The 20,936-nt window shown below is 49.2% G+C and overlaps 3 protein-coding genes across 9 annotated transcripts in view; 2 read left to right on the top strand and 1 right to left on the bottom strand.

Annotated features, from left to right (window-relative positions):
* Positions 1 to 2,175, bottom strand: part of CHEK2 (checkpoint kinase 2) — a 32,808-nt gene extending 30,633 nt beyond the window's left edge. For 3 of the 6 annotated variants that reach the window (XM_060192917.1, XM_060192922.1, XM_060192918.1), the window contains exons 1-2: positions 2,023 to 2,175; positions 1,745 to 1,923 (exon numbers count right to left, since the gene is read on the bottom strand). The gene's annotated coding sequence lies outside the window, so the exon portion shown is untranslated. The remainder of the gene's footprint in view (positions 1 to 1,744; positions 1,924 to 2,022) is intronic. The other 3 variants (XM_060192919.1, XM_060192921.1, XM_060192920.1) reach the window with 3 other exon arrangements.
* A 231-nt stretch (positions 2,176 to 2,406) lies between these two features.
* On the top strand, positions 2,407 to 19,101 carry HSCB (HscB mitochondrial iron-sulfur cluster cochaperone). Of its 2 annotated transcripts, XM_060192923.1 has the most exons (6): positions 2,407 to 2,652; positions 6,463 to 6,559; positions 7,453 to 7,542; positions 14,440 to 14,584; positions 16,102 to 16,149; positions 18,959 to 19,101. In XM_060192923.1, the coding sequence occupies exons 1-6, from the start codon at positions 2,441 to 2,443 to the stop codon at positions 19,048 to 19,050; spliced, it is 684 nt and encodes a 227-aa protein (XP_060048906.1). In that variant the 5' UTR covers positions 2,407 to 2,440; the 3' UTR covers positions 19,051 to 19,101. The 2 variants fall into 2 exon arrangements, with proteins under 2 accessions (XP_060048906.1, XP_007529677.2); XM_007529615.3 differs by lacking the exon at positions 7,453 to 7,542.
* On the top strand, positions 13,086 to 13,669 carry LOC132539069 (large ribosomal subunit protein eL29-like). Its single transcript, XM_060192925.1, has one exon. It carries the CDS (start codon positions 13,111 to 13,113, stop codon positions 13,573 to 13,575), a length of 465 nt encoding a protein of 154 aa, XP_060048908.1. The 5' UTR covers positions 13,086 to 13,110; the 3' UTR covers positions 13,576 to 13,669.
* Positions 19,102 to 20,936: the final 1,835 nt, after the last annotated feature.

The raw sequence follows: 20,936 nt of genomic DNA, 5'->3' as shown, positions 1-20,936 counted from the left end.
CGATGGATCAAGAGTTACTTCTACTGGCAGTGAAGCAGGTCTGCAGGTGTCTTTTTTTCCCTCCCCGTCTCTGTCTTCCCCTCCTCTCTCCATTTCTCTCTGTCCTATCCAACAACGATGACAGCAATAACAACAATGAGAAACAACAAGGGCAATAGAAGGGGAAAAAATAAAATTTAAAAAAAACGTTACTTCTAGGGAGTCGGGCGGTAGCATAGAGGGTTAAGCACACATGGCGTGAAGCGCAAGCACCTGTGTAAGGATCCTAGTTCGAGCCCAAAGCTCCCCACCTGCAGGGGAGTCGCTTTACAGGTGGTGAAGAAGGTCTGCAGGTGTCAATCTTCCCCTCCCCTCTCCATTTCTCTGTCCTATCCAACAATAACAACATCAATAACAACAACAACAATAAAACAACAAGGGCAACAAAAGGGAACAAATAAATATTAAAAAAAAAAGTTACTTCTTCTGAGTGGAGAAACTGATCACAAGACGGGGCCTAGTCCTCGCCACATACACAATCCACGTTCAAGACCTGGCATCAAATGGGAGGTGCTGTGACAAGCAGGGAGGAAAATCTGTTGCTGTGGCATCTCTCCACCTCTCTCACTGAATGAAAAAGCAACCCAGAATCAGTGCAACCGTGCTTCAAGGCCATGACTGTGAAAATACAAAAAACGTGGTTGCCGTCTGCAATTATAAATAAAGTGAAGGGACCAGAGAGATGCCATAAAGGGTCCAGAGGCAAAAAGGCGAGGCTGCGCCCTTTCCCATTAGTTTACAATCTCTCTGAATTCAAGCCTGGGGGCGTGGGGGGAGGAGGCCTTGAGGATTAACAGAGCCTCCTGCCAGCAGCTCAACTAGCAGAGCTCAGACTTGCAGGTCTATGATTCCTGGTTTCCGCACTGGCGCTGCGCTAGAGTGGTGAGACACCTGGAAAAGCATTTACAAGTGAAACACATCTTTAAAAGGAATACATGTGTTTAGTTATTCTCGAATGCAGAGGATTGAGAGGGGAGGGAGAGAGACAGAGAGACACCTGCAACCCTTCTTCACCACTCGTGACGCTCCCCCCATCCGCCGCAGGTGGGGACCGGGGGGCTTTAAATTTCTATCTTTTAAATTATGTTTTTACCAGGAGTTGGGCGGTAGCGCAGCGGGATAAGCGCAGGTGGCGCAAATCACAGGGACCGGCGTAAGGATCCCGGTTCGAGCCCCCGGCTCCCCACCTGCAGGGGAGTCGCTTCCCAGGCGGTGAAGCAGGTCTGCAGGTGTCTGTCTTTCTCTCCCCCTCTCTGTCTTCCCCTCCTCTCTCCATTTCTCTCTGTCCTATCCAACAACAGTAACATCAGTAACAACAATAATAAACACAACAATAAAACAACAGAGGGCAACAAAAAGGGAAAACGAGCAAATATTTTAAATTTTTTTAAAGTTTAAAATATATATATATATATATATTTTTTTTTTTTAACCTATCTACTGATTGAATAGAGACAGAGAAAAATTGAGAGGCGATGGGGAGACACAGAAGCAGAGAGACCCCTGCAGCCCTGCTGTTCACCACTCGTGAAGCTTCCCCCATGCAGGCAGGTGGGGACGAGGGGCTCGAACCTGGGTCCTTGCACATTGTAATGCGTGCGCTTAACCAGGAGCGCCACCGCCTGGCTCCCACAGCTTCTGTTTTGTTAGAAACGCAGCGGCTGGAAGGTCAGGCCCGCTCTGGCACCCCTGCACCCACACTTACTTCCCCAGCAGCCTGCAGCCACGAGCGGGGACCCAACGGGTGCTGCTCGCTCTTATTTAAGGTGCAAAGGGATCCGCTCTGATTCCGGTGAACACAGCTCCGCTCCTTCTCACCCTGCACGCCCGGGCCGGTTTCAGCTTGTAAACAGCAGGGGAAGGGAAGCTCACGTGTAGCTGGGGCTGCAAACAAGGAAGAGAGTCTCCTACGCCTTCCTCTCCCTTCCCCCAACACCCCAACTCAAAAACCCAACCATGCGGAAGCCCGAAGATACCACTCACCTGAAAACACTGAGCACCTGCAAACGCTGAGCACGGAGACTCGAACCCCCAAACCCGAGAGGACAGCTTCCCACTATGAGTCACCGCGTGAGCCCACCGGGAGCACTCGACCTGCGCTCAGCAGCCGCAGGCAGCCGGTGGCGCTAAACCCGGAGATACAAACTCCACCCTCCGCCAATCAGAACGCCCCTCCGGGCGCGGCCCGGCCAATGAGAAGCAGCGAATGCGGCCGACGCGTGCAGTCCCGTTGCTTCCTGGGAGTTGTAGTTCTCAATACAAAGCAAGGTCTTGGGCGCCCGAGTTGCCGCAGGTGATCCCGCCCCTTCAGGTCTCCCAACCAATCAGCAGCGCTGCTCGGCAGCCCCGCCCCCCCCCCAGGGTCAGGTCACATGACCACGGGAAGGTAGACGGGGGCCTGATGTGGAGCTGCTGGGCCGGGACCCTGCTCCGGGGGCGGGGGCGCTGCCTCGCCGGGGTCCTGGGCCGGAGGCCGTTGGTCTGCGAGCGCCCCCGGTGCTGGAGCTGCGGGACCCCCGGAGGCCCCCAGGGGAGGGACCGGCTCTTCTGCCCGCAGTGCCGCGCGCTGCAGCCTCCCGACCCCGCGCGGGACTATTTCAGCCTCCTGGACTGGTAGGGCGCCGGGTGGGGGCGTCGTGGTGGACGGCCGGCTCAGTGCACGGCTGGGTCTGGGGGGGACAGGGGGCCCGGGGCCCTTGGAGGGGGAGGCGGTAAGACTGGGGCGTGGGTGGGGGCGACTGGGGTGGCCAGTCCGCGGGCCTGGGGGTGGGGGAGGAAGGACGGCGGTGCGGGGTCGCTCACGGGGGACGAGTCCTCCCCGGGGTGGGCAGAGCGATGTGTCCCAAGACGGAAAACTGGGGCGCGGGACCCCAGGAGTTTGCAAAGTTGGGGGATGGGGTGGAGCTAGAAAGCCTAATGGTTATGCAAGTAAGTAGACTCACTCATGCTCAAGGATCCATAACCCCAGGTTCAATCCCCCGCACCACCGTCAACCAGAATGAGCAGTGCTCTGGTAAATAATAATAATTAAAAGAAAGTTGGGTGTTCGGGGAGGTGGCGCAGTGGCTAAGGCACTAAACTCTCAAGCATGAGGTCCTGAGTTCAGTCCCCCGGGCAGCACATGGACCAGAGTGATATCTGGCTCTTTCTCTCTGTCTCTCTCTCATCGTTCTCATTAATAAATAAATAAAATCTTTAAAAAAAGAAAGAGGGGGGTCGGGCGGTGGCGCAGTGGGTTAAGCGCAGGTGGCACAAAGCACAGGGACCGGCGTAAGGATCCCGGTTCGAGCCCCCAGCTCCCCACCTGCAGGGGGGTCGCTTCACAGGCGGTGAAGCAGGTCTGCAGGTGTCTGTCTGTCTCTCCCCCTCTCTGTCTTCCCCTCCTCTCTCCATGTCTCTCTGTCCCATCCAACAACGAATTGCGTCAACAAGGGCAATAATAATAACCACAACGAAGCTACAACAAGGGCAACAAAAGGGGGGTGGGGGAAATGGCCTCCAGGAGCGGTGGATTCATGGTGCAGGCACCGAGCCCAGCAAGAACCCTGGAGGAGGAAAAATAAAAATAAATAAATAAATAAATAAATAAATAAATAGACAGTTGGGAGGGGTAAGAGGGAGATTTGGAGTTGGAAACTAATAGGGGTGGGGTGGGAGAAACAGGGCCTTGAGGACAGGGAGAAGGGGCATTTGAGGAATATGGGATCACAGCGAATAGACGTGGACAGTTGGCTGAGCCCCCGGGGGATTCGGTGCCAATCTCCCCAGTGCCCATTTAGCTTTCCCGGGGAGACCCCTGCTCCAGGCACTGCCCGCTGGCTTTTTTTCCCTCCCTGCACCATGAATCCACCGCTCCTGGAGACCGTTTATCCCTTTTGTTGCCCTTGTTGTTGTAGCCTCGTTGTGGTTATTATTATTACCATTGTTGATGTTGGTGTTGTTGTTGGATAGGACAGAGAAATGGAGAGAGGAGGGGAAGACAGAGAGGGGGAGAGACAGACAGACACCTGCAGACCTGCTTCACCGCCTGTGAAGCGACTCCCCTGCAGGTGGGGAGCCGGGGGCTCGAACCGGGATCCTTACGCCGGTCCTTGTGCTTTGTGCCACGTGCGTTTAACCCACTGCGCTATCACCGGACCCCCGACCCGCTGGCTTTCTCACCCCGTGTCACTGCCCAGCAACAAGGACAAACCATAATTTGGCCTTTATTCTCCTGAGAGTAGAGAGAAAGACTGGAGCGCTTCCCGGGCCTGTCATGTGGAGGTGCAGGGACTGAACATGGAACCTCCAGGGCCTTGGGCCGTGCAATTCCGGGACTCGCTGTCGCTCCACAGCTGCTTCTTATGTTTGTTTTTTTTGCCTCCAGGGTTATCACCGGCTCGGTGCTGCACTACGAATCCACTGCTCCTGGAAGCCATTATTATTATTTTTATTTTTTCATTTTGTTGTCCTTGTTCTGTCATTGTTGTGGTTATTGTTGTTTCTTAATATTTATTTATTCCCTTTTGTTGTCCTTGTTTTATTGCTGTAGTTATTAGCGTTGTTGTTATTAATGTCATCGTTGTTGGATAGAACAGAGAGAAATGGAGAGAGGAGGGGAAGACAGAGAGGGGGAGAGAAAGACAGACACCTGCAGACCTGCTTCTCCACATGTGAAGGGACTCCCCTGCAGGTGGGGAGCCGGGGGCTGGAACCGGGATCCTCACACGGGTCCCTGCGCTTTGCCACCTGCGCTTAACCCACTGCGCTACCTATCCCCCGACCCCTGAGCTGATTGTATATTTTAAAGTTAACTTGACTTATTGCTAATTTAACCATCAAGTGTCATTATATTGTTGGTGGAAAAAATGGATGAGGCGTTTAAGAAAGGTGTACTGAGATGTGGTAGCAGAGTAAAAATAATAAAATGTCTTAGAGACGTGACTGTGGGTGATGAGAGAGGTGACTGTGGGGAGGGGGAGCTCAGGGATTATATGCAAGAGGCCCCAGTTCCATCCAAGCATTGCCTATGCCAGAACCATGCAGGGGCTCTGCTATGTGGGTGTCATTCTCTGTCTCATTAGAGAAATAAAATAATAATAATTAGCACATGTAGCTAGGCTGGGGAGACAGCATAATGGTTCTGCAAAAGTGACTTTTATGACTGAGGTTTTGAGGTGCCAGGTCCAATCCCCAGTATCACCATAAGCCAGAGCTGAGTAGTGCTGAGGTGTGTGTGTGTGTGTGTGTGTGTGTGTGTGTGTGTGTGTGTGTCTCTCATTAAAGGAAATAAATAAATTTAAGTAAATAAATACTGGGGGCCGGCTGGTGACGCACTGGGTTAAGCGCACATAGAAAAAGTGCAAGGGTGGTCCCGGAGGTGGCGCAGTGATAAGGCTTTGGACTCTCAAGCATGAGGTCCTGAGTTCGACCCCCGGCAGCACATGTGCCAGAGTGATGTCTGGTTCTTTCTCTCTCCTCCTGTCTTTCTCATTAATAAATAAATAAACTCTTAAAAGAAAAAAAAGAAAAAGTACGAGGATCCAGGTTTACGTCCCCGGCTCCCCACCTGCAGGGGAGGGGGTGCTTCACAAGTGGTGAAGCAGGGCTGCAAGTGTCTCTCTGTCTCTCTCCCTCTCTATCTCCCCTTCTCCTCTCAGTTTCTCTCTGTCCAATCCAGTGGGGGAAAAAAAAAGAAAAAAGAAAAATGGCCTCCAGGAGCAGTGGATTTGTAGTGCAGGCACCAAGCCCCAGCAATAACCCTGGGGGCAAAAAAAAAAGAAAGAAAGAAATATTAAATAAATAATAATAAACACATAGCCTTAATATTGTTGGCAGACTCTAAAGGAAAAGTGAGAAATGGGGGAGAAAGTTCTGAGAAGTGCATGCCCTGCCCCTTTCCCGTTAGAGTGAGGAGCTTGGACAGAAGACATCTAGACGGTTAAGCCGGTGGTATGGATTGGCCTTTTTCTCTGGAAAGAAAAAACAAAGCGAATTGGGTGAAAATAAGTGGGACACAGATGAAACAGTCTGGACCTTGGAAAGACAGGATGGAGTTTGAGAATGTTCTTTCCCCTGAGCTGTGAGCTCCGCCCCCCCCAGACCCCCCCATCCCCTAAACATTTCTGACCCACAGTCACAGCCCTTGAAGTTCAAGCCGCCCTGCCGGTCCCCACCTCGGGGCACTTGCTTGTTGCCTCTGCCCGCGTGATTCTTCCCTCTGCTCTTTGAGTTTTCTTCATCAGTACTCAGGATAACTCGAATGCTGCATTTTTGTCTGCTTGGCCTACCACTCTGTCTGAGCCTATTCTGCGGAGTCCTGTTGTTACAGAGCCTGCCGGGAAATGACGTATCTTTCCGCAGCACGAGGACGGAAATCGGGCCCAGAGTCGATAAAGCTACAGCTGCTTGATGTCGGACTTCCTTCCCCCAATTTCATTTCAGCAACCGATCCTTCAGAGTCGACACTGTGAAACTCCAGCAGAAATACCAGCAACTGCAGCGTCTTGTCCACCCAGATTTCTTCATGCAGAGACCTCAGGTAGCTCGCTGGCTCCCGCCAGTCACGCCAAAACGTGTGCACTCTGGATGGGGGCAAGGGCCTTGTGGTTCTGAGATTATCAGGAGCAGGAATGGATACCCGGCTCCACCCTGACCCTAGCCACCAGTCACCCAGCCCCTGGACCTGTCCTGTAGTCACAGCTTAGCTGGTTTCCCAGCAGAATGGAAGAGAATGCTCTTTGGGTTTTTTTGTTTCTTTTTTTTTTTTTTTTTTTTTACCTCCAGGGCTATTGCTGGTCTCGGTGCCTGCACCATGAATCCACTGCTCCTGGAGGCCATTTTTCCCCCTTTTGTTGCCCTTGTTGTGGGTATTATTGTTGTTGATGATATCCTTCGTTGTTGGATAGATAGGACAGAGAGAAATGGGGAGAGGAGGGGAAGACAGAGAGGGGGAGAGAAAGACAGACACCTGCAGACCTGCTTCACCGCCTGTGAAGTGACTCCCCTGCAGGTGGGGAGCCGGGGGCTCGAACCGGGATCCTTATGCCGGTCTTTGCACTCTGTGCCACGTCCGCTTAACCTACTGTGCTACCTCCCGACCCCCAGAAGAGAATGTTTTATACCCATCTGCATAAAACAGAGGCAGCCTGGTGGTCCAGAAGGTGGCGCAGTGGATACGGCATTAGACGCTCAAGCATGAGGTCCTGAGTTCAATCCCCGGCAGCACATGTACCAGAATTATGTCTGGTTCTTTCTCCTATCATTTCTCATGAATAAATAAGTAAAAAAAAAAAAAAAATACAGAGGCTGCCTGTCCCACACTGGCTCTGCTTTGTTCACTTCGTTCCGTGCCTCCCCAGCTCTGCTTGATGAAAAGGTGTATATGAGGTGGCTGTTGGATCGTAATGTGACTGTGTTCTTCTCTACTAACAGACTGAAAAGGACTTCTCAGAGAAGCATTCGACACTGCTGAATGATGCCTATAAGACCCTTCTGGCCCCCCTGAGCAGGGGACTTTACCTTGTAAGGTGATTTCCCGACCCTTCTCAGTGTGACTGGCTGGTGTCTGTTGTCCTGTGGGACAGTTGCTCCCATGCATTTAGGAGAGGAGCCCCCTGAAACCTAGCTAGTCCAGGGGCCCAGATTTATTTAGCCTCAAAGAAGTCACACAGGGAGTCGGGTGGTAGAGCGCACGTGGTGCAAAGCACAAGGACCAGCGTAAGGATCCCAGTTCGAGCCCCCGGCTCCCCACCTGCAGAGGAGTCACTTCACAGGTGGTGAAGCAGGTCTGCAGGTGTCTTTCTCTCCCCCTCTCTGTCTTCCCCTCCTCTCTCCATTTCTGTCTGTCCTATCCAACAATGACGACATCAATAACAACAACAATAACTATAACAATAAAACAACAAGGGCAACAAAAGGGAAAATAAATAAATTAAAAAAAAAAAAAGGAAGTCACACAAGTATAGTTTTCTCTTCGTTTTCACAGGAAATCTTCCACACCTGATACATGTTATTAACCATCATCTGTAGATTTTAGATATTGGATGTGAAAATCTCTGGGGAGAGTAATTTATTTAATTTTTTTATATTTATTTATTTTCCCTTTTGTTGCCCTTGTTTTTTTTATTGTTGTTATACTTAATATTGTTGTTATTATTGATGTCGTCCTGTTAGGTAGGACAGAGAGAAATGGAGAGAGGAGGGGAAGATGGGGGGGAGACAGAGACAGACACCTGCAGACCTGCTTCACCGCCTGTGAAGGGACTCCCCTGCAGGTGGGGAGTCGGGGCTCGACCGGATCCTTAAGGCCTGTCCTTGCGCTTTGGTTCAAGTGTGCTTAAGCCACTGTGCTATCGCCCGACTCCCTGTTTATTTTAATTTTATTTATTTTTTTCCCTTTTGTTGCCCTTGTTGTAGTTATTGTTGTTGTTATTGATGTCGTTGTTAGGTAAGACAGAGAGAAATGGAGAGAAGAGGGGAAGACAGGGGGAGAGAAAGATAGACACCTGCAGACCTGCTTCACCACCTGTGAAGCGACTCCCCTGCAGGTGGGGAGCCGGGGCCTCGAACTGGGATCCTGACACCGGTCCTTGCACTTCGCGCCACCTGCGCTTAACCCGCCGCGCTACCGCCGACTCCCTTTGTTTATTTAATGAGATGCCGGAGTACTGCCCAGCTCTGGCTTATGATGGTACTGGAGATTAAACCTAGAAGCTCAGACCTGAGCATCTTTTTTGCATAACCATTGTGCTGTATCCCAATCCAGATTTATTAACAAGAGAGAGGAGAGGAGAAGAACCAAAAGACTGAGCCGGGCGGTGGCGCAGCGGGTTAAGCGCAGGTGGGACGAAACGCAAGGACCAGCATAAGGATCCCGGTTCGAGCCCCGGGATCCCCACCTACAGGGGAATCGCTTCATAAGTGGCAAAGCAGGTCTGCAGGTGTCTGTCTTTCTCTCCTCCTCTCTGTCTTCCCCTCCTCTCTCCATTTCTCTCTGCCCTATCCAACAACAACGACAGCAGTAACCCGCTGGCCTACCTCCCAGCCCCCGCTTGTAAAGATTCTATCTGAGTAGACCAAGTGGTGGAACATCGTCCCCTCAAGTACGGCATCCTGAGTTGGAACCCTGGAACGGCGTACACTGAAGTGGTCTTTTGGTTCTTTTATTTATTTTTTTCCCTTTTGTTGCCCGTGTTTTTTAATCGTTGTCGTTATTATTGTTGTTATTGCTGTCATCTTTGGGTAGGACAGAGAGAAATGGAGAGAGGAGGGGAAGACAGAGGGGGAGAGAAAGACAGACACCTGCAGACCTGCTTCACCGCCTGGGAAGCGACTCCCCTGCAGGTGGGGAGCCGGGGGCTCGAACCGGGATCCTTCCGCCGGTCCTTGCTCGGCGCCACGTGTGCTTAACCCGCTGTGTTACCGCCCGACTTCCAGTCTTTTGGTTTTTTTCCTCTCCGCTTGTTAATAAAGACAAATAAATCTGGTCTGGGATACAGTGTAATGGTTATGCAAAAAAGATTTTTCAGGGGAGTCGGGCTGTAGCGCAGCGGGTTAAACGCAGGTGGCGCAAAGCACAAGGACCGGCATAAGGATCCCGGTTCGAGCCCCCGGCTCCCCACCTGCAGGGGAGTCGCTTCACAGGCGGTAAAGCAGGTCTGCAGGTGTCTGTCTTTCTCTCCTCCTCTCTGTCTTCCCCTCCTCTCTCTATTTCTCTCTGTCCTATCCAACAACAACGACATCAATAATAACTACAACAATAAAACAACAAGGGCACCAAAAGGGAATAAATAAATAAAAATAAATATATTTTTTAAAAAAAGATTTTTCAAAGCTTCAGAGGTGGTGATGCAGGGCTGCAGGTGTCTGTCTCTCCCCCTCTGTCCCTCCTCTCTCCATTTCTCTCTGTCCTATCCAACAACGACAGCACGAACAACAACAATAATAATAACAATAAACAACAACAAAGGCAACAAAAGGGAAAAAATAGCCTCCAGGAACAGAGAAATCATAATGCAAGCCCCCAGCAATAGCCCTGGAGATGGAAGAAAAAAAGAAAGAAAGAAGACTTCCGGAGGCGGAGCTACGAGCAGCAGATCGCTTTCTCTCCTCTCCTCTCCTCTCCCTGATCAACTAGGAATACCAAAGGAGACCACCCGGACCGAAACAAGACAGGACTAGAATGACCACAGAAACCCAGTAAATCACCCGTGAGTACAAACACGCGTGGCTGGTGACAGAGAGGAGAGAGGGGCCTAAGGAGAGATTAAGTGACTGCTAACAGTTCGACAGTCTGTCAGTGGAGACACCACCTCCAGTCTGCTCCACCAACAAGGGGACAGCTGAAGGGAGGAAAGGACTCCCCAGAGACTCACCAAGTACAACTCTGAGTCTCCATTGCTACTACCCTCAGAATCTGGAGCAGCAACAGGGAGGGACACCAGGGCACAGAGATCTAACCGGGAAACTCGGGAGAAGACCTATACCTCGGTGGCATAGCTGAAGGGCTGTGAAAGTCTCTTTGCATAACCACTGGATTATCTCTGCAACACCCTGCTTTATCTCTTGGTCAGGAGTCATTGATTAAGCCAAGAAGCCTATTGATAGTTTAAAAGCCCTCAGGCAACCATACCCTACAGGGGAAAAAAAAAAAGGCTTTTACACCAGTGAACTCCAACTCAGGGATTGAAAAAGCTGTTAACTTATATAAAATGGTTAAAACAACAAGAAAAAATAATGGAGACTCGAACCAGGACAAGAGTCCAGCTAAAAGTCCTCCAGAGGGCGAAGCACAAAACAACGAGTTCAACATCCAAACATTAGCTAAGGAAATAATAACAGGAGTGAGTAAAGAATTTGAAAAAATTGTAATCAGAACTGCAGGAACAACAAATGAGAATATGGAAGAAAATTCTAATAATCTCATGGTTATTAGAGAGCTGAAAGCTGAAATTGCTGAGCTAAGAAGGCAACTAGCTGAACAAGCTAAAACAGTATCAGAGCAAGGCAACAAAATAGATGAACTCCAGAAAGCAGTAGAGGGCAGAGAGAATAGAATCTATGAGGCTGAAGACAGAATTAGCAAGATTGAGGATGAATTAGAGACAACTAAAGAAGAAGTAAGAGATCTCAAAAAGAGATTAAGAGATGCTGAAAACAACAACAGAGTCCTATGGGATGACTTCAAAAGAAACAATATACGCATTATTGGCTTACCAGAGGAAGAAAGAGAAGGGGAGGAAGAAAGCGTTCTCCAGGCCATAATAGCTGAAAATTTCTCTAGTCTAGACAACACCAAAGACATAAAGATTCAAGAAGCCCAGAGGGTCCCAAACAGAATTAACCCAGACCTAAAGACACCAAGACATGTCATACTTAGATTGGAAAGGAATAAGGATAAAGAAAGGATCCTCAAGGCTGCAAGAGAAAAACAAAGAGTCACCTACAAAGGAAAACCCATAAGATTAGCAGCAGACTTCTCCATACAAACACTACAGGCCAGAAGAGAATGGCAAGATATCTATCGAGTGCTCAATGAGAAAGGCTTTCAGCCAAGAATACTATATCCTGCTAGATTGTCATTCAGACTAGATGGAAGCATCAAAACCTTCTCAGACAAGCAACAGCTGAAGGAAGCAACCATCACCAAGCCTGCCTTGAAAGAAGTTCTGAAAGGTTTCCTATAAACAACCAGACCACCACAAATAGAACACATATCAAAACACTCTAAAACTCTACAAGAATGGCGTTAAAATATCTTCAATCTTTGATATCAATAAATGTGAATGGCCTGAATTCACCTATTAAAAGACACAGAGTAGGAAGATGGATCAGAAAACACAACCCAACAATATGTTGTCTACAGGAAACTCACCTAACGCAACAAGACAAACACAGACTTAAAGTGAAAGGATGGAAAACTATCATTCAAGCCAATGGCCCACAAAAAAGGGCAGGAACAGCTATTCTCATATCTGACATGATAGACTACCCTATGATCCTGCAATTCCTCTCCTGGGGATATATCCTAAGGAACACAACATATCTATCCAAAAAAATCTGTGTACACATATGTTCTTGGCAGCACAATTTGTAATAGTCAAAACCTGGAAGCAACCCAGGTGTCCAACAACAGATGAGTGGCTGAGCAAGTTGTGGTATATATACACAATGGAATACTACTCAGCTGTAAAAAATGGTGACTTCACCGTTTTCAGCCAATCTTGGATGGACCTTGAAAAAATCATGTTGAGTGAAATAAGTCAGAAACAGAAGGATGAATATGGGATGATCTCACTCTCAGGCCGAAGTTGAAAAACAAGATTAGAAAAGAAAACACAAGTCGAACCTGAAATGGAATTGGAGTATTACACCAAAGTAAAAGACTCTGGGGTGGGTGGGTGGGTGGGTGGGGAGAATACAGGTCCATGAAAAATGATGAATGAAATAGTGGGGGTTGTATTGTTGAATGGGAATCTGGGGAATGTTATGCATGTAAAAAAAAAAAAAAAAGAAGTAGAAACGCAAAGCAGAAATTGACTGAGTTTGGAGTATGGCACCAAAGTAAGAAAGCAGAAGTACACTAGAGTTTGCAGTGAGTACCTCCCTAATACTTCCTCTCCACTTTTCCAAGCTTTGGGACCAGGATTGCTCAACAATTTGTTTGGCTTTGTATGTTAACTCTCTTTTCAGTCACCAGGTTCCAGGTGTCATCAGGATGCCGGCCAGACTTCCCTGGATTGAAGACACCACCAATGTGTCCTGGAGCTCAGCTTCCCCAGAGACCCATCCTACTAGGGAAAGAGAGAGGCAGACTGGGAGTATGGACCGACCAGTCAACACCCATGTTCAGCGAGGAAGCAATTACAGAAGCCAGACCTTCTACCTTCTGCAACCCTCAATGACCCTGGGTCCATGCTCCCAGAGGGATAGAGAATGGGAAAGCTATCGGGGGAGGGGGTGGGATATGGAGATTGGGCGGTGGGAATTGTGTGGAGTTGTACCCCTCCTACCCTATGGTTTTGTTAATTAATCCTTTCTTTAATAAAAAATTAAAAAAAAAAAAAAAAAAGAAAGAAAAGTCATGATAGCATGGCCAAGTCCAAGAACCACACGACGCACAACCAGTCCCAGAAATGGCACAGAAACGGCATCAAGAAACCTCGATCGCAAAGATACGAGTCTCTGAAGGCGGTAGACCCCAAGTTCCTGAGGAACATGTGGTTTGCCAAGAAACACAACAAGAAGGGTCTGAAGAAGATGCAGGCCAATAACGCCAAGGCCATGAGCGCACAGGTCGAGGTCGTCAAGGCCGTGGCAAAGCCCGAGCAGGCCAAGACCAACATCCCAAAGGGCTGCGGCCACAAGCTCAAGCGACTGGCCTTCATCGCCAACCCCAGACTTGGGAAACGTGTCCACGCCTACATGGCCAGGGGTCTCAGGAGAAAAGACAAGGCTCAGGCCCAGGCCAAAGCCCAGGCCCAGGCTCCAGCTGCAGCTCCAGCTGCTCCAGCTCCGGCCGCCAAAAGCGCCCAGGCCCCCAAGGCTGCACAGTAGAGGCCCCTTCCTGTCAGTGTGAGGACAGTGGGGCTGGTGCCCTCCTGTGCTGTTTTTACAATAAACTTGAGACACGAAAAAAAAAAAAAGAAAAGTCATGATAGAAAAAATTTTTTAATGGTCTGGGAGGTGGCGCAGTGATAAAGCTTTGGACTCTCTCAAGCGTGAGGTCGTGAGATCAATCCCCAGCAGCTCATGTGCCAGAGTGATGTCTGGTTCTTTCTCTCTCCTCCTGTCTTTCTCATAAATAAACTTTTAAAAAATCTTTTAAAAAATTATTTTTAAAGAAAAGAAGAAGCTTTTTTTTTTTTTTTAGTTTATTTTAGAGTGAGGGCATCACTATTTTTTTTTAATATTTATTTATTCCCTTTTGTTGCCCTTATTGTTTTATTGTTGTAGTTATTGATATCATCGTTGTTGGATAGGACAGAGAGAAATGGAGAGAGGAGGGGAAGACAGAGGGTGAGAGAGAAAGACAGACACCTGCACACCTGCTTCACCGCCTGTGAATCGACACCCTTGCAGGTGGGGAGCCAGGGGCTCGAACCGGGATCCTTATGCCAGTCCTTGTGCTTTGCACCACGTGTGTTTAACCTGCTGTGCTACAGCCCGACTCCCAAGAAGAATCTTTACAACCTTCTAGTTCAGCCTCTCAGGCAGAGGAATAACTCCCCCAGGTCAGCAAGTTGCAGTAGCAGAGAAGGATCCTGTCTGAGCTCTCCTGTCTCCCACCCCTACACATTCATGGTCTGGATGTGTCAGGCTTTCTTTGTGAGTGGTATTCTGTTCTGAAGGTTGAGTGAGGCTTACATGGTTCGAGTCCTGATTTCTTTTGCCAAACTTACTTTCTTTACACCCCAATAGCTAAAACTCCAGGGAGTCGAGATTCCAGAAGGCACCGATCATGAGGTCGACCAGCAATTCCTCATGGAGATAATGGAAATCAGTGAGAAGCTCGAGGAAGCCCCGAGTGTAGTCGGCATGGAAGAGATCGAGTCTGCTGTCAGAGGTAATGGAGGATGAGCCCACTGTCCCGGCAAGTCCACGCCGTACTTCCTGTGAGGCCTGAGCAGGTCTGAGCCCAGACCCTCCTTCCCCCCCAGGGTTGAGATATGGCAGGTCCTCCCTGACCTCTGGAATTTCTGACGGCGGGACCCCGGACATGGGTGCCTTTCTAACATGCCCCACCTCCCCCCTTTCCTTGTTTAAGTAAACGCCATAGATTACTGTGTGTGGTTAACTTAAAAACTGCCGGCAAACATCCTGATTGCTCAGCTGCCTCCCTCCCCCAACCCCTCCTGCTGCCCTAAAGTACCTAAAATCTATCTCCGGGAAGATGTACATTGTAAAGCTTGTGACCAAACCTTGTGTGGTGACCTTTTATTTGTGATCAAATAGTCTGTAGGTCAAAGTGTGACTATGCATTACGTTGCTCTGTGTTTGGGTTAATGGTTCCCTCAACTTTCCCCCCGAGTTAGGGGTATATTTGCCTGCCTTTTCTTTCAATAAACGAGTTGCCCCACTGAGGCTCCCCCAGGGCTGACTGCCCTTCCTGCACACTTTGCCCTCGGCGCAGCACACGGAGCTACCCCAAGGCCCCCAGGGGCCGCTCTGACCTCCTTCTCCCAACAGCCGGGGAGACAGGCGGGACCTGGAGCAGGTCTTTTTATTATTACAAGGTAATAATAAAAAGTTATTTCCCAGGGGCCGGGCAGTGGTGCACCTGGTAAGACAAGCATGTTACTGTGTGCGAGGACCCAGGTTCAAGCCCCGGGTCCCCACTGGCAGGGAGGCCGGACAGTGGTGCACATGTTATTGTGCACAAGGACCCAGGTTCAAACGTCTGTTCCCCACTTGCAGGGGAGAAGCTTCACAAGCAATGAAAAAGTACTGCAGGTATCTCTCTCTCTCTCCCTCTTCCTTTCCTATCAGTTTCTCTCTGTCTCTAGCCAATCAATTAATAATATATATTTTAATTTTACTTCTCATACTATCCGATTAAAGATCAGACTCTTTAGCTACTCAGTTCTGTTCCCAGAACCTGGTCCATGAATTCGTCAGTAAATAAGGAGACACCCCTTACCTGGGTCTCCGTTATTCAGTGCTGTGCCGAGGGCCGCACGACAGAGCGAATGCCCGTCTAGGTGAGAAGCGCTCAGAGTTCACACCAAGCAAAGCCGAGAGAGCAGCTGGCAGAGCATCAGACCTTCCTGCCGGAGACCCCTGGTTTGATCCCGAGCAAGCATGTGTGTGTCATATGGTCCAGTAGCTACTTTGAGCTTTAGTCATTGCCCTGCCAGCCTCTAAAACTGTGCGCCTTGGTCAGCCACTGCTGTAAGAAACAGGAGCTGCCCCCAGGGACGCTCAGGCAGGAGGTGGGAGCCCCCCTCGTTAAACTTCTGCTGGCTGTGTTCAAAGCAGTGAGGTGGCGCGGTGTGTCTGCATGCCATGCTTCTGCTGAGTAGGAAACTTAAGGCGGTGTTTTGTTTTGTTTGTTTGGTTTTGGTTTTGTTTTTTTTCTTACAGCTAAACAGAAAGAATTGACCGACAGTGTGAGCAGAGCTTTTGAACAAGGTACCTTCCTCATTTGTTGGCTTTCTTAAGTGAGGGAAGAAACAAGACGCCAAAGGGTAAACCTTCGCTCAGTTAGTAGCCGCGCTGAGATAGGTACAGAAGTCAGGCCAAGAGAAGCAGCATAGCCATCTATGCAGCAGACACTTTATTACTATTGTTATTATTTTGCAAGTTGACAGGTTTGTTTGTTTTTAAATTGTGACTGCTCAGCTCTGGCTTTTGGTGGTGCTGGGGATTGAACCTAGGACCTCAGGAATGAAACTCTTTGCATAACCATTATTTTATCTCCTCAGCTTTTTTTTTTTTTTATTAAATAGTTATTTATTCCCTTTTGTTGCCCTTGTTTTATTATTGTAGTTACTACTGATGTCATTGTTGTTGGACAGGACAGAGAGAAATGGAGAGAGGAGGGGATGACAGAGAGGGGGAGAGAAAGACAGACACCTGCAGACCTGCTTCACTGCCTGTGAAGCGACTCCCCTGCAGGTGGGGAGCCGGGGGCTCGAACCGGGATCCTTACTCTGGTCCTTGCGCTTTGCGCCACATGAGATTAACCTGGTGCGCCACCACCCGACTCCTACCTCCTCAGCTTTTTTACAGGTTTATTTTTTAAAATATTTGTTCCCTTTTGATGCCCTTGTTGTTTTTGATTGTTGTAAAGATTTGCTTATTAATGAGAGAGAAAGATGATAAGAGAACCAGAGCATTGTTCTGGAACATGCAGTGCCAGGGATCAAACTCAGGACCTCACACTTCAGGGTCAGGCCTTTACCCACTGCATCGTCTCCCAGGGCATGACTGTTTTGCTTATTTGATTTTTTTTTCTTCTCTTCCTAATGAAATAGGACAGAAGAATTGAAAGAGGAGGGAGAGAAAGCTAGACACCTACAGACCTGCTTCACTCTTCTGGAAGCGGAGGCTCAAGCCCAGGTCTTTGTGTGTGGTGACATGTGCACTAAACAGTGTGCCGTCATCCGGCCCCCTGATGTGTTTATTCGATAGGAAGAAAATGATAGGGAAGGGGAGATAGGGAGAAAGGAAGAGAGAAACCTGTAGCACTGCTTCACTGCTTGTAAAGCTTCCCTTCCCCTCAGTGCAGACTGGGCGTTTGAACCAGATCTTGCACGTTTTAACATGTGAACTGTACTAGGTGTGGTCTGCCCCTGCCTGTATTTCTCTTTTCTTTTTTTGCCTCCAGGGTTACCACTGGGGCTCGGTGCCTGCACTACAAATCCATTGCTCCTGTGGCCTTTTTTTTTTTTTTTTTGAGCCAGGGGCTCAAACCAGGATCCTTGCATGGGTCCTTGCACTTAGTACTATGTGCACTTAACCTGGTGTGCCACTGCCCCGGCCCATGTATTTTTCTTTTCTTTCCTTTTTTTTTTTTTGAACCAGATCACTGTACATCTCTGACTTATGGTAGTATGGGGGATTGAACCTGGGATGTTGGGGCCTCGGTAATGGATCTCTTTGCATAACTATTATGCTGTTTCCCCCACCCTCAAGCAGAGCATCTCAACCTTGATGTTGCCAGTATTTTAGATTGGGTAATTCTTTGCCTTGGCAGGCTGCCCCGTGCTCAGTTACCAAGTTCAGCAGAGCCCCTGACCTCCACCCAGGAGGTGTCAGTACCGCCTCCCATTTATGGCAACCAAAGATATTTCCAGATAATTGCCAGGCGTCTCTGTGAGCGCAGAATCACTCTGTAGCTCAGAGCCACGTTCGCAGAGACAGCCCCCATGGGAAGCACTGAACCTCAGCATGTGGCAGAGGGGAAGTGCCCAGAACTTCGGCACCCTCCTCAGCAGGTAAACCCACCCGATTGATTACTTGGGAGAGAATCACCTGGAGAGAATGGGATTCTCTTATTTAATGTTGGAATCCTGGGACCTAGGAGATAGCAGAGTGGTTATGCTAAGGACTTTTCTGCTTGTGGTTTACAGTTCCCAGGCTTGGTCCCGAGCACCACCATGAGCAAAAGTTAAGCAGTGCTCTGGTTTAAAAGAAAAAGAAGGTGGTGCAAAGCTCAGGGACCGGCGTAAGGATCCTGGTTCGAGCCCCTGGCTCCCCACCTGCAGGGGAGTCGCTTCACAGGCAGTGAAGCAGGTCTGCAGGTGTCTTTCTCTCCCCCTCTCTGTCTTCCCCTCCTCTCTCCATTTCTCTCTGTCCTATCCAACAATGACGACATCAATAACAGGAATAATGACTATAACAATAAAACAATAAGGGCAACTAAAGGGAATAAATAAATATTTAAAAATAAATAAAAGAAAAAAATTTGAGTTTGATAAACATGCCTGTGCCCCTTTCAGTGAAGTCTTTGTCCCATCAGCAGTCTACATGTTTATCTTCTCTCCTTTAAATGTCCAGAGTGACTAACACATCTGTGCATTGCCTCAGAGCCAGGCTTTAACAGTCGATTTTTTTTTTTTTTGCCTCCAGGGTTATCACTGGGGCTCAGTGCCTGCACTACAAATCCACTGCTCCTAGAGGCTATTTTTCCCATTTTGTTGCCCTTGTTGTGGTTGTTATAGCTGTTGTTATTGTTGGACAGGACAGAGAGAAATCAAGAGAGGAGGGGAAGACAGAGAGGGGGAAGAGAAAGACAGACACCTGCAGACCTGCTTCACCGCCTGTGAAGCGACCCTCCTGCAGGTAGGGAGCCGGGGGCTCGAACCGGGATCCTTACACCAGTCCTTGTGTTTTTTGCCATGTGCGCTTAACCCATAGTGCTACCGCCCAGCCCCCCAACAGTCTGTTTCTATGCTACCTTGAAATGAAGCCTCACATTGATATCTCTTTATTTCAGGTGATTTTGAAAAAGCCAAGACAATTTTAACAAAGATGAAATACTTTGCAAATGTAGAAGAAAAGATCAAGTTAAAGAAGATACCCATCTAACTGTTGCTAAGTTGTTTTTTTTAATAAACATCCTGTTTATTTCTTCCCTGACTTCTGCTAGACCCAGAACTAGATCTGCGTCGGTCATCCTAGCTAAGGCCTTGCATCGGAACAGTAGTCAACATACCTATCAGGGCATGCACCTCACCATGCCGGTGAGGTCCTGGGTTCAAGCCTCCATGGGAGCACTAAGACACTAGAATAAGCTTCATGGCAGTGCTATGGTCCCTCTGTCTGTCTCTGTGAAAGAAAATGAATGAGGGGTCGGGCAGTAGCTCAGTGGGTTAAGCACACGTGGCCCAAAGCATGGAGATTGGCAGAAGGATCCCGGTTCGAGCTCCCAGCTCCCCACCTGCAGGGGAGTCGCTTCACAGGCGGTGAAGCAGGTCTGCAGGTGTCTGTCTTTCTCTCCCCCTCTCTGTCTTCCCCTCCTCTCTCCATTTCTCTCTGTCCTATCCAACAACAGCGACATCAATAACAACGATAATAATAGCCACAACAATGGTAAAACAACCAGGGTATCAAAAGGGAAAAAATGGCCTCCAGGTGGTTCGGGAGGTGTGGCACAGTGATAAAGCTTTGGACTCTCAAGCATGAGGTTCTGAGTTCGATCCCCGGTAGCACATATGACAGAGTGATGTCTGGTTCTTTCTATCTTTCTCATGAGTAAATAAATAACATCTTAAAAAAAAAGGCCTCCAGGAGCAGTGGATTCATGGTGCAGGCACCAAGCCCAGGCAGTAACCCTGAAGGCAAAACAAAGAAAATGAACGGGATGATTGCCCCAGACCAACAGAGTGCACAAGGTGCCTGCCAGCTTGATGGATAAGGACGCTTGTCATGCCGGAGGAAACATAACCCCTCTACGGGTCAGCCCCCCCTGAGATGCCAGATTCATCACACCCACTATCTAGGCGAACTTGGTGCCCCAGGCTAGGGGTCTACACAAGGCCAGGTGGTGGACATTTTGTTTGTTTGTTTGTTTTCCTCCTCCAGGGTTATTGCTGGGCTCGGTGCCTGCACCATGAATCCACCGCTCCTGGAGGCCATTTCTTCCCCCTTTTGTTGCCCTTGATGTAGCCTCGTTGTGGTTATTATTATTGCCCTTGTTGATGCAATTCGTTGTTGGAGATAGGACAGAGAGAAATGGAGAGAGGAGGGGAAGACAGAGAGGGGGAGAGAAAGACAGACACCTGCAGACCTGCTTCACCGCCTGTGAAGCGACTCCCCTGCAGGTGGGGAGCCGGGGGCTCGAACCGGGATCCTTACGCCGGTCCCTGCGCTTTGCGCCACATGCGCTTAACCCGCTGCGCTACCGCCCGACCCCTGGTGGTGGACATTTTACGTTGATGAGCCCTTCTCCCTCAGCAGCAGCTACTCAACTATGGATCCAAGCTCGCTCTTTCTCTCTCTCTTTTTGCCTCCAGGTTTATTGCTGGGACTCAGTGCCTGCACCATGAATCCACTGCTCCTGGAGACCATTTTTTCCCCTTTTGTTGCCCTTGTTGTTTTTTGTTTTTTCTTATCATTGTTGTGCTTATTATTGTTGTTGTTGCTGTCGTTGGATAGGACAGAGAGAAATCCAGAGGGGGAGAGAAAGACAGACACCTGCAGACCTGCTTCACCACGTGTGAAGCGACTCCCCTGCAGGTGGGGAGCTGGGAGCTTGAACCGGGATCCTTACGCCGGTCCCTTCGCTTCGTGCCACGTGCGCTTAACCCATTGCGCCACCGCCCGACTCCCCCCAAGCGCTTTGTTTATGAACCAGGCAGTGGGCTCATTTGGCCCTGGCCTTGTTTGCCAGCTTCCCATGAAAGGGCACAGCCTTCACCGGTAGATAGCTCCTGTGGCCTTCAGGGCATTCTGTTTAGTAAACATGTTTAGTT

The sequence above is a fragment of the Erinaceus europaeus genome, chromosome 6, assembly GCF_950295315.1.
Source record: "Erinaceus europaeus chromosome 6, mEriEur2.1, whole genome shotgun sequence".
NCBI classification, from domain to species: Eukaryota; Metazoa; Chordata; class Mammalia; order Eulipotyphla; family Erinaceidae; genus Erinaceus; species Erinaceus europaeus.
Note: the sequence above shows the minus strand (reverse complement) of the source record. Positions and strands in the feature narration are given on the sequence as shown.